This window comes from Manis pentadactyla, chromosome 10, assembly GCF_030020395.1.
Source record: "Manis pentadactyla isolate mManPen7 chromosome 10, mManPen7.hap1, whole genome shotgun sequence".
NCBI lineage: Eukaryota > Metazoa > Chordata > Mammalia > Pholidota > Manidae > Manis > Manis pentadactyla.
Window position 1 is genome coordinate 34,917,311 of NC_080028.1, and position 13,807 is coordinate 34,931,117.

General features: G+C 36.5%; 1 protein-coding gene across 1 annotated transcript in view; it reads left to right on the forward strand.

Annotated features, from left to right (window-relative positions):
• LOC130679255 (uncharacterized) overlaps positions 1-13,807 on the forward strand; it is a 215,667-nt gene that overhangs the window by 32,992 nt on the left and 168,868 nt on the right. Inside the window, exon 3 of the mRNA XM_057487878.1 lies at positions 2,079-2,183. Coding sequence (XP_057343861.1) covers positions 2,079-2,183 — 105 coding nt within the window. The remainder of the gene's footprint in view (positions 1-2,078; positions 2,184-13,807) is intronic.

Below are 13,807 nucleotides of genomic sequence, written 5' to 3' on the forward strand. Positions count from 1 at the left end.
TTCTATTTTTTGGAAAACTTAAGGATCATGGGTATTATGTCTTCTCTAAATGTCTGATACAGTTCTGTGGTGAAGCCATCTTGTCTGGGAATTTTGTTCTTGGCTAGTTTTTTGATTACCAGTTCAATTTCGTTGCTGGTAGTTGGTCTGTTTAGTTTTTCTGTTTCTTCCTTCGTCAGTCTTGAGAAGTTGTATTTTTCTAGAAAGTTGTCCATTTCTTCTAGGTTTTCCACCTTGTTAGCATATAGGTTTTTATAGTACTCTCAAATAATTCTTTGTATTTCTGTGGTGTCTGTAGTGATTTTTCCTTTCTCATTTCTGATTCTGTTCATGTGTGTAGATTCTGTTTCTTAGTCTTTTTGAGTTTAGTGAGGCTCTTTTTGTGTCCTAGTATGTGGTCTATTCTGGAAAATGTTCCATGTGCACTTGAGAAGAATGTGCATCCTGCTGCTTTTGGGTGTAGAGTTCTGTAGATGTCTGTTAGGTCCATCTGTACTAGTGTGTTGTTTAGTACCTCTGTGTCCTTACTTATTTTCTATCTGGTTGGTCTTCCCTTTGGAGTGAGTGGTGTGTTGAATCTCCTAAAATGAATGCATTGCATCCTATTTCCTCCTTTAATTCTGTTAGTATTTGTTTCACATACGTGGTTGCTCATATGTTGAGTGCATGAGTATTTATAATGGTTATATCCTCTGTTTGACCCCTTTATCATTATGTAATGTTGTTCTTTGTCTCTTGTTACTTTCCTTGTTTTGAAGTCTATTTTGTCTGATGCAAGTACTGCAACACCTGCTTTTTTTTCCTATTATTTGCATGAAATATCTTTTTCCATCCCTTCACGTTTAGTTTGTGTATGTCTTTGAGTTTGAGGTGAGTCTCTTGTAGGCAGCATATGGATGGGTCTTGCTTTTTTATCCATTCTGTTACTCTGTGTCTTTTGATTTGTGCATTCAGTCCATTTACATTTAGGGTGATTATTGATAGGTATGTACTTACTGCCATTGCAGGCTTTGGATTCATGGTTACCAAAGGTTCAAGGGTAGCTTCTTTACTATCTAACCCTTTAACTTAACTTACTTGTTATACTATTATAAACACAGTCTGATGATTATTTCTCTCCCTTCTTATTCTTCCTCCTCTACTCTTTATATGTTAGGGTTTTTATTCTGTATTCTTTTGTGTTTCCTTTAACTGATTTTGTGGATAGCTGATTTTATTTTGCATTTAGTTAGTGTTTGGTTGGTGTACTTTCTTTGCTGTGGTTTTATTTTCTCTGGTGACATCTGTTTACCCTTAGGAGCACTTCCATCTAGAGCAATCTCTTTAAAATACACTGTAGAAGATGGTTTATAGGAGGTAAATTCCCTCATGTTTTGCTTACCTGGGGATTTTTTAATCCCTCCTTCAAATTTAAATGATAATCTTGCTAGATACAGTATTCATGGTTCAAGGCCCTTCAGTTTCATTGCATTGAATACATCATGGCATTCTCTTCTGGCCTGTAAGGTTTCTGCTGAGAGGTCTGATGATATAGCCTGATGGGTTTTCCTTTGTAGCTGATCTGTTTTCTCTCAGGGTGCTTTTAATAGTCTGTCCTTGTCTTTGATCTTTGCCATTTTAATTACTTTATGTATTGGTGTTATCCTCCTTGGGTCACTTGTATTGGGAGATCTGTGGACCTCTGTGATCTGAGAGCCTATTTCCTTCCCCAGATTGGGGAAGTTTTCAGCAATAATTTCTTCCGAGACATTTTTGTCCCCTTTTCTCTCTCTTCTTCTGGTACCCCTATAATGCAAATATTGTTCTGTTTGGATTGGATTGGTCACACAGTTCTCTTACTTTAATTCTTTCATTCCTAGAGATCCTTTTATCTCTCTCTGCCTCAGCTTCTCTGTGTTCATGTTCTCTGATTTCTATTCTGTTTACAGTCTCGTGCACCTCATCCAGTCTGCTCTTAAATCCCTCCATTGTTTTTTTCATTTCTGTTATCTCCCTCCGGAATTCATCCCTTAGCTCTTGCATATTTCTCTGTAGGTCCATCAGCATGCTAATGACTTTTATTTTGAGTTCTTTTTCAGGAAGATTGGTAATTTCATTCTCACCAGGCCCTCTCTGTGGTGTTTGAGGGATTTTGGACCGAACAAGGTTCTTCTGCCTTTTCATGGCGCTGGAAGTGATTGCTGGTGAGTGGGGCATGTGTCAGCTGGGAGAACAAAAGTCCCTTCCTGCTTCCCCTTATATTCTTTATTTATATTTTTAATTTAGGGTTTTTAAAAATTAGGATTGTAAATACAGGTATGCCAGCAAAGGCAGCTTTATATTGGCTATAAAGTCAGGCTTGACAGATGGGCTTCCTCTTTATTGCTGGCTCCCATTGTATGGCAGGGGTTTTATTTCTAAGATCTGTTCCATACCCCCGCCCCCTGCTTTCAGACCCTGAGCAAACCTAAGATGGTGCTGCTGTGCTAAGACATGCTTTGTACTACTGCAGCAGTTTTCATGCACTGAGAACCTGGTCCTTCTGTGGGGACAATTTTGGGAGATGACTGTTACCTAGAAATTTCTGTAGAAGTCTTACTCAAGGTGCAGTTGAGGTATTTCCTACTCTGTACAACTTCTCTGAGTGCCCTAGGCAGAATTAATTACTACTTCTGTGCCATGACATCTGTGAATAATACTGTTTTATCCTAACTATGCTAGGTCAATATATCTATATTAGATATCTACATTATGTGATCTCTATCCATCTTTCTTTCTTAAACCTAGTGTTTCTCAAGGTTTGGAGAACACCCCCACATTCTGAGAGAGCTTTTGTTCCACAATAAACAATAACTAATAATTTATTAAATGGATAAATAATCCACGTGAATTGATAAAATTTCCTCTTTTCTGGCAAGCACAGTTTCATTATGTCCTTCATCACCAGTGTCCACTGAAAGTTATGCCAGAAACTTTTACAAGTTTTTTGCTTACCCCTGGGAGTCACTACTATGCAGTGATTAGAGTTGTGGCCATAATGTCTGGGTTTGAAGAAACAAGCAAGCGTCTTAAAGTCTCTCTGCTTCAGTTTCTTTACCTATAAAATAGAGATAAATTACTTACAAGCCATGTAATTTTGCGAGAATTAAATTAGTGCATCTAAAGTGCTAGATCAATGCCTGGCACGTTGTTTTGTAGTGACTCTCTCTTTCATCTTTATGGGGACATTGCCTGTTATGATGATATCATTAGACCCTGATGGTAGTAGATGATGATTTTTCATATAAAATCAAAGTAAAACGACAAATCTAGCTACTATTAAAATATTTAACTTTTTGAATTCTGTGTGTGAACGTGTTCTGAAAATGATCTCTATGGACAATAACAGATTATGACATTTAGATAATAATTCAAACTGGGAGAAATAATGTCTTCAGTGTGCTCTGTAACTACTGAAATATAACGTCCTTTAAATATACTGTAAGATATTAAACATTTGGAGATAGATGAAAGTCTTTTTCTCCTTAAGAAGAGTTTTATGCATCCCATTAATGAATTTGCTACTAGGCGTTAATTGTTGTCTTCTAACTGAGGAGCCTGCTTTATTGAAATCTCTCTTCAGAGACTATGTACTAAGGGAAGACAAACCTTCATTCGTTCATTCATGTCCTGGCATTGTAGGTACAAGAGAGAATAAAGCATAGTTGTTTTTCTTAAGGAAATTATCATCTCTTTATTATTTCAGTAATATTAAAATCATATGTTCTGGCAGAATGTATTCACACTCTTTGACCCAGAATTCCATTTATGGTACTTTATAAACAGAGTAAAAATATGCAGATTTATATACAAGGTATCCATTAAAATACTAATTACAAAAGCAATAAAAATGATGAATTTTGAAACATCCTTTATATTTTCCAGACTTTCCATTAGAAACATGTTATTACTTAAATAATTAAAATTTTATTTAAAAAAATATGTTCTGGTGGGTTTACATGGGAGGATGAATAGAGGGTTAGCACAGTTGTGGAATTCCATGATCCATTAAAGGAGTGAGAAAGTGCTTAGGTCCTTGTTTGAGCCCTAGTTCCACCACTTACCTGCAGTATGACTTAGGCAAGTTCATTGTTTAAAATTCTGGACAGCTCAGTTTTTTCATATCTATAAAATGGGCATACTAGAAGTAGTTAAGAAGTTTGTTGTGAGGATTAAATCAAACAGTGTAGGCAACCTAAAAAAAATAAAATGAGAAATAGCTCAGTAAATACTTAAGGCTCTTACTGTTCTTCCTTAACACTCATTCCTTCCTTAATGGTTTTTCTCCACAACCTTCTTCCAGGCAGTCTAAACCAGGAATGGTGATGTTTTGCTTGGTCTGACAACTCCCACTACCTGGTAATAGCTAGCTAGAGGTTTCTGAGTCCTTCCCCAGAGCTCTCCCAAAACCGTCACCTGTTCCCTGTCTGTGTTGGCCAGTTCTTGGGGAGGAGAAATAGCAGTGCGCATGCCTTGGGTTTGCCATCCTTGCTCTAAACCTGTCTTCATACACACATTCTCCCCCTGTTCTCTTTTGGGTTTCATGTACTTTTTGTTCTTGCACCTTATTTTGATAGGAGTCTGTTAGCTCTTTTTTTTTTTTTTTTTTAATGTTTTGGCTGTTGCTGTTTCATAGCATAAATTACTTCTCATAATAGGGACATAATACAGACCTAGTCTTAGGTACTTTTTCTGCATTTTCTGGGCCTCTCATGGAACACAAACAGCCAGTTTGTAAGGCTGACTTGGTCATGCCTCATTTAAAGAAGTTAGGTTTTCTGTGAACTTTGTCTTTAATCATGAAGTAGAAAGTTCCTGCTGTATGTAGTATAAGGTAACCAAATGCAGAGGAACTTTTCCATAGAGATTTTGGTGTCCTTTAGGGCATGTGGATTTTGACCAGAAAAAATTTTTTTTTGTGTTAAATGGAATAAATTTTTAATTAATGATTGGGTATAAGTTATAAATCACCAATAAATTATAATTGGTAATTAATGAAATAGCCCTTAGCACATAGGCCACAATGATCTTAATTTGTAACACATCTTGGGAGTTTCCATAGAAATGAACTTAAGGACACTATCGAAAGTTTTTACTTTTCTTAATGACTTTTTCGACATTGGTAAGTCTTTTGTTTATAAATTATCATACATCAGAACTTTATTTGTATTAAATCTTAACAGTTGGGTTTTGAAATAATTTGCTTGGATTTGGCACTTTTTTGTTATTTTAAATCAAAGAACAAATACATGTCAATTAATTTTATTTGACTCAGTTTGAAGGGCAGCTGAAGATGTTTTAATTACATCTCTCATTTAGGAATCAGAAGATGGGTTCCTAGGGTAAATTGCTTAACTCTAAAGGCCTCCACTACTTCTGTCCTGTAACGTAACTCTAATGAATGATTGTCATGAACCTTAAAATTCTGTGCCCTCCCACCCCTACACACAAATCTTGCCAAAGTTCAGATTTTTCTCTACTGAATTTTTAATGTTAGTTATATATTAGGAACCCACATACATTTCCAAAGCTTGATTCTTTTTTCTAAATTAAATCTGAAAGACTATCACTTAAAAAAAAAAACTGTATTTGATTTTGCTTAGATTGTTCTTTTGTTGATTAAAACATAGTTTCAACTCTATATGGTAACTGGCTCCTGCGATTAAAAAAAAAAAAACGGGCCCCCAGTTTCACCCCACAAACCTTCTATCATATTTATATTGACAAGTAATAAAATGAACAGGATTAAGCTCTAACACTCTGTAAAGTGGAAAAAAGCATTGCTGAACTATAAAGTAGTCCTGCAGAGAAATCTGTTAGAGAAAGAGAAGGTCTTTTACATACAGAAAAATCTGTCGGTCAGGCACTGGTATGCTCTGTATTGTTTTAACTGGAATTAAATAGTTTTACTTTATAGATATTTTACTGAGTTATTTGTTAAAAGAGTATTTAAGGCCTTTTAATAATACTTTTTAAAGTTTTGGACCTCAAAATGACCCTTAGGAGGCGGAAGGAGCTCCTGTTTACAGAACCTCAAATGAACAGCTCTGGCTGGGAAGAAAGCTGTTGGGAATAGATAGATGGTGGTTGCAGCATGTTAGAATAATGTCTCTTATCACAGTGATGGTTACTCCTTGCATATAGGTATTTTCTTTCTGAGTATCTGTACTTGAAAGCCAGTTTACATGTAAGGGAGACAGGTTGACAAGGAGAGGAGAGGAGACCTAGGGTGGCCAAGACAGGCAGGCATGGAGGGAGAAACATTGCTCATCTCTCACATACACACTCTCTCTCTGTCTCTCTCTCTTTCACTCACACACACGCAACATGCATAGGGAGAGACAGAGACAGACAAATACATATAGAAGGAATGGGTGACACACACACGTTATCCTACAAGTAGCATTCTTTATTTTTGTTTGTTATTGGTGAAATGAAATGAAATCCCCCCTCTGCTTTAGGAAGGTCATTGAGGTTTTTTTGTTTGATTCAATGCATTCATTAGGCAAATAGAGGCTTAAAACTCTATATTGTTTTGCATTTTAAATTGACTTAGGTACTTGAAAGCTAAAAAATGTGATATCTTAGAGTAATAAATAGGAGCTGTTATTTAACTTGGGATGTATCCAACTTGGTTTGGGGGAAAAATCATGAAGACACTTCCCATAGTTACCATGATGTCAACCAAGCTAGAGGATTTCTTCATAAACCACAACTCTTGTTAATTATTCCTTTAGTACAAGTCTGTCTCGCAAATTTTTCAGTGCTACCAAAATAACACTTCGTTAATGTTATTTTATTCACTTCTTCCTTTCTGAAAGTGGGTAGATCAAGTGACCTTCAACACTCATACTCTTGTAGACAGTTTAAATGTTGATTAGGTGCTAGGAGAACTTGATGTAAGGTAAATGTCCGTGAAATTAAAAATGTTTTTGTTCTCTCTGAGTTTAACAGTTTTAACATTGAGTATACTATGCTTTTTGTCCTTAGTCCATCTGATCTTTCTTAGGAAATAAATTTTAATTTGAGAACTCTGATTTCTCGGTGAATTTTTTGTTTTTGGCCCAATGCAGGCTTGTATACAAAGGATTTTTGTCTAAGTGCAAGTGATGTTACTTACTCTGCTGTTCTACCTTACTTTGAGATTTGTGCCTTTTTTAATGAACTGTTTCAGTGGACCACCAGTCCTCAAATGGGAAATAGTCCTTTTATTAAGCTACCGGGTTGAAAACAGGATGTTGGCATATACACAGTTTCTTATCTTTGGGGACATTAGCTAATGGTGAATTTAATTAGTCTCCTATGTAAGAAATGCCATCCTGGGTCAGAGCAGTGATCCATCCATCCCAGACTGTCCTAAAGAACTGCTCCAAGGATACAGGTTACTATTGGAATTCAGTCATTCCTATAGGACACAAGGGCCATTTTTTATTTCCTGTAACAGTATTCAGAATTCATGCATTCATGCATTCATTTAAACTTGTTAGCATGCAGTCTGCTCTGATTACATGTATTATATATGTATTAAGCTAAAATAACTACATTTGTTGGAATGGGTGATTCTAGGGGAAAACACCATTTATAATATGAACTTCAGTTTTTTCCTTGCTCATAAGCTGCTTCAGTTTTCTTCACCTGTAAAATGTGAAATGATTGCACAGGTTTCCTCCCTCCCCCCACTCTCAAAATCTTTTCTGTTATTTCTGGTATGGCCAATTTATGATGTTTGTCTTCCTCACCCTCATTCCTAGCATTTTTTTTACCCTAAATGCCACTTAAACATAGAATGTTAAGCAAGCTCTTTTTGTATCATGAAGGAAGTGTAAGTTATAGAGGGTCATGAATTCTTTTGATTTGCATGACGGCTGTACTTAAAAGTTTTGTGGATTTTAGGAGAAACAGTTTTTCATAGCCAGGGGTCAGAGAAAATAGGTATAACTTACATTGTGTGCTTTGAGATATGCATTTATTGAAGACCCTTTTATGAGACATGAATTCTACTTTTTAACTTGCTGGAAACTGGTTGAAGACATTGGTCATTCCTTCTTTCTTTGTATAGTGTCCACCATGAGGAATTATCTTAGAGTTTGGTTGTGGGAAGAAACATCTATTACTTGCTGAAAATAATTATACCCTACCATAACCACTAAAGAAGGAATAGTGTTCTCCCCCTAGCTGATAAAAGGAATTTAGGGAAAAAATTGTAACTCTTCTTGGTTGGCTTGCATATTTGAAGTTATGGATTATCCCCTAGAAAACAAAGAGGCTTCAGTGAGTTTTATGAAAATTGTTTCCATTCTTGAGGAAGTTAACGGAATTGGGTGACAGTCTCTAGGGCACATACATATGATGACAGCATCTTCAAGAAGAGGCTATCAAATACTGGAGTTCTGTTACTCAAGTAACAGCTCCTTGGAATACTAGCAAAGGTAAACCTGCTTTAATACCAAGCCACTCTCTGTAGTGAATATTTTATTGTGTGTTGTATTACAACTCATGAATAGCAATAAAGCCACAGACACTGTAATAATTTAGATTTGTATGTATCTCCATTATGTAAGATGTTGAAGATATACAAGAAACTGAACTCTGAACTCCAGAGCCCTGGAAAATATTTACTTGAAAAAATAACAGTTATTCATGCTATGTATGAGTGTATGCAACAGGAAGAAAGGGCAGAGAGAGAAAAAACTACTAAAATTTAGGGAGATTCTGTGTATGATCGTTTTTAAAAAACAAAAAGACTCTGTGCTCCGCACTCTCATTTGTTAAACACAAAACAAAATAGTAATTGCCGTTGATGATGCCCCAAACATTAATTTCAAAAGCAGACCATCCATTGTCTTTATTTAATCTTAAGGATAAGTCTGCACACAGTATTTTGTTGTCAAGAAAAAAAAAAGCACTAAAAATCCTAAGGTTTAATTAATTTTTTTATATTAAGGTATCATTGATATACACTCTTATGAAGGTTTCATATGAAAAACATAGTGGTTACTGCATTCACCCATATTATCAAGTCCCGCCCATCGCCTATTGAGGTTAGTGTCCATCAGTGTAGTAAGATGCCACAGAGTCACTACTTGCCTTCTCTGTTCTACACTGTCTTCCCTGTGACCACCCCCTCCACCCCCGACAACGTGTACTAATCATAATACACCTCAAACCCTTCTCCCTTCCTCCCCATGCACCCTCTCCCACCCCTCCTCTTGGTAACCGCTAGTCCCTTCTTGGAGTTTGTGAGTCTGCTGCTGTTTTGTTCCTTCAGTTCTGCTTTGTTGTTTTATTCCACAAATAAGGCAAATCATTTGGTATTTGTCTTTCTTTGCCTGGCTTATTTCACTGAGCATACTATCCCCCAGCTCCATCCATGGTATTGCAAATGGTAAGATTTGTTTCTTTTTTATGGCTGAATAGTATTCCATTGTGTATATGTACCACATCTCCTTTATACATTCATCTACTGATGGACACTTAGGTTGCTTCCATATCTTGGCTATAGTAAATAGTACTGCAATAAACATAGGGGTGCATATGTCTCTTTGAATCTGAGAACTTGTATTCTTTGTGTAAATTCCTAGGAGTGAAATTCCTGGCTCAAATGGTATTTCTGTTTTTAGTTTTCTGAGGACCCTCCATATTGCTTTCCACAATGGTTGAAGTAGCTGACATTCCCACAAGCAATGTAGGAGGGTTTCCCTTTCTCCCCATCCTTGCCAGCATTTGTTGTTCTTAGTCTTTTGGGTGTTAGCCATCCCAACTGGTTTGAGGCAATACCTCATTATGGTTTTAATATGCATTTCCCTGATAATAAGTGATGTGGAACATCTTTATGTGTATGTTGGCCATCTGAATTTTTGGAGAAGTGTCTGTTCATATCCTTTGCCCAATTTTTAATATGGTTATTTGATTTTTGGGTGTTGAGGTGTGTGAGTTCTTTTTTGTTTTTTTTCTTTTTAACAGTGTTTTTTAAAAATTATGGTATTATTGATTTATACTCTAATGAAGGTTTCACATGAAAAAACAATGTAGTTACTGCATTCACCCATGTTATCGTGGCCCCCGCATACCCCATTGCAGTCACAGCCCAACAGTATAGTAAGATGCCACAGAGTCACTATTTGCCTTCTCTGTGCTACACTGTCTTCCCCACGATCCTCCCCACACCATGTTTGCCAATCACAATACCCCTAAAACCCTTTTTGCTTGCTCCCCACCCACCCTCCCAAACCCCGCCCCTTTGGTAACTGTTAGTCCCTTCTTGGAATCTGTGATTTTTGTTGCTGTTTTGTTCCTTCAGTTTTGCTTCGTTGTTATACTCCACAAATGAGGGAGATGATTTGGTGCTTTTCTTTCTCTGCCTGGCGTATTTCACTGAGTATAATACTCTCCAGCTCCATCCATGTTGTTGCACATGGTAGGATTTGTTTTCTTCCTTTAGCTGAATAGTATTCCATTGTGTATATGTGTGACATCTTTATACATTCATCTACTGATGGACACTTAGGTTGCTTCCATATCTTGGCTATTGTAAATAGTGCTGCAATAAACATAGGGGTACATATGTCTTTTTGAATTTGAGAAGTTATATTCTTTGGGTAAATTCCTTGGAGTGGAATTCCCAGGTCAAATGGTATTTCTATTTTTAGTTTTTGAGGAACCCCCATATTGTTTTCCACAATAATTGAACTAGCTGATATTCCCACCAGCAGTATAGGAGGGTTCCCCTTTCTCCACATCCTCGCCAGCATTTGTTGTTCTTAGTATTTGCCATGCTGGCCATCCTTACTGGTGTGAGGTGATGTCTCATTGTGGTTTTTATTTGCATTTCCCTGATAATTAGTGATGGGGAGCATCTTTTCATGTGCCTGTTAGCCATCTGAATGTCTTTGGAGAATTGTCTGTTCATATCATCTGCCCATTTTTTAATCAGATTATTTACTTTTTGGGTGTTGAGGCTTTTGAATTCTTTGCATATTTTGGATGTTAACCCCTTATCGAGTATGTTGTTTACAAATACATTCTCCCATACTGTAGGATGCCTTTTTTGTTCTGCTGATGGTGTCCTGTCCTGTATGTACAGAAGCTTTTTAGTTGCTATAGTCCCATGTGTTCATTTTTGCTTTTGTTTCCCTTGCCTGAGGAGATGCGTTCAGAAAAAAGTTGCACAGGTGTATATTCAAGAGACTTTTACCTGTTTTCTTCTAAGAGTTTTATGGTTTCATGACTTACATTTACGTCTTTGATCCATTTCAAGTGTACTTTTGTGTATGGGCTTATACAATAATACAGTAATCCGGTGTCATTCTCTTGCATATAGTTGTTCACTTTTGCCAACACCTGTTGTTGAGGAGGCTGTCATTTCCAAATTGTATGTCCATGGCTCCTTTATTGTATATTAATTGACCATATATGCTTGGGTTTATATCTGGACTCTCTATTCTGTTCCACTGATTTGTGGGTCTGTTCTTGTGCCAGTAACAAATTGTCTTGATTACTGTGGCTTTGTAGTAGAGCTTGAAGTTGGGGAGCATAATTCCCCCAGCTTTATTCTTCCTCCTCAGGATTTCTTTGGCTATTCGGGGTCTTTGGTGGTTCCATATGAATTTTAGAACTATTTGCTCTAGTTCGTTGAAGAATGCTGTTGGTATTTTGATAGGGATTGCATTACGTGTGTAGATTGCTTTAGGCAGGATGGCCATTTTGACAATATTAATTCTTCCTAGCCGTGATTGCAAAATGTGTCTCCATTTATTGGTATGTTCTTTAATTTCTCTCATGAGTGTCTTGTAGTTTTCAGGGTATAGGTCTTTCACCTCCTTGGTTAAGTTTATCCTAGGTATTTTATTCTTTTTGATGCAATTGTGAATGTAATTGTTTTCCTGATTTCTCTTTCTGCTAGTTCATCATTAGTGTATAGGAATGCAACAGATTTCTGTGTATTTTGTATCCTGCAACTTTGCTGTATTCTGATATCAGTTCTAGTAGTTTCAGAGTGGATTCTTTAGGGCTTTTTATGTACAATATCATGACATCTGCGACAGTGATAGTTTAGCTTCTTTACCAGTCTGGGTGCCTTTTATTTCTGTGTGTTGTCTGATCGCCGTGGCTAGGACCTCCAGAACTATGTTAAATAAAAGTGGCAAGAGTGGGCTTCTTGTGTTGTTTCCAATCTTAAAGGAAAAGCTTTCAGCTTCTTGCTGTTAAGTATGTTGGCTTTGAGTTTTTCATATATTGCCTTTTATTATATTGAGATACTTGCCTTCTATCTTGAGAGTTTTTGTCATGAATGGATGAGGAATTTTGCCCAGTACTTTTTCAGCATCTCTTGAAGGTGATCATGTGGTTTTTGTCCTTCTTTTTGTTGATGTGTATGATATTAATGGATTTTTGCTTATTGTACCTTCCTTGCATCCCTGGGGTAAATGCTACTTGAGCATGATGGATGATCTTTTAGATACATTTTTTAATTCAGTTTGCTAGTATTTTGTTGAGTATTTTTGCATCTATGTTCATCAGGGATATTGGTCTGTAATTTTTTTGTGTGTGTTGTCTGCCTGGTTTTTGTATTAGAGTGATGCTGGCCCCATAGAATGAGTTTGGGAGTATTCCCTCCTGTTCTGTTTTTTGGAAAAGTTTAAGGAGAATGGGTATTAGGTCTTCACTAAATGTTTGATAAAATTCTGAGGTAAATACATCTGGCCCAGGAGTTTTGTTCTTGGGTAGTTTTTGATTACCAATTCAATTTCATTGCTGGTATTTAGTCTGTTCAGATTAAATGTTTCTACTCTGGTCAGCCCTGAGAGGTTGTATTTTTCTTGAAAGTTGTCCATCTTCTAGGTTATCCAGTTTTTTAGCATTTAATTTTTCATAGTATTCTCTCATAATTCTTTGTATTTCTGTTGTGTCCATAGTGATTTTTCCTTTCTCATTTCTGATTCTGTTTATGTGAGTAGACTCTCTTTTTTTCTTGGTAAGTCTGGCACGGGAGTTATTTATTTCATTTATTTTCTCAAAGAACCAGCTCTTGCTTTCATTGATTGTTTCTATTGTTTTATTCTTCTCGATTTTATTTATTTATGCTCTGGTCTTTATTATGTCCCTCCTTCTACTGACTTTGGGCCTCATTTGTCCTTCTTTTTCTAGTTTTGTTACTTGTGAGTTTAGACTGTTTATATGGAATTGTTCTTTCCTGAGATAAGTTGGTATTGCAATATATTTCCTTCTTAGCATGGCCTTTGCTGTGTCCCATAGATTTTGCAGTGTTGAGTTATTGTTGTCGTTTGTCTCCATATATTGCTTGATCTCTGTTTTTATTTGTTCATTGATCCTTTGATTATTTAGAAGCATGTTGTTAAACCTCCATGTGTTTGTGGGCTTTTCTGTTTTTTTTTTTTTTGTTTAATTTATTTCTAGCTTCATACCTTTGTGATCTAAGAAGTTGGTTGGTAGAATTTCAGTCTTTCTGAATTTACTGAGGCTGTTTTTGTGGCCTAGTATATGATCTGTTCTTGAAAATGTTCCATGTGCACTTGAGAAGGATGTGTATCCTGTTGCTTTTGGATGAAGTGTTCTGTAGATTTCCATTAGGTCCATGTGTTCTAATACATTGTTCAGTGCCTCTGTGTCATTACTTATTTTCTGTCTGGTTGATCTGTCCTTTGGAGTGAGTGGAGTACTGAAGTCTCCTAAAATACCATTGCGTTCTATTTCCCCCTTCAATTCTGTTAGTATTTGTTTCACATATGTAGGTGCTCCTGTGTTGGGTGCATAGATATTTATAATGGTT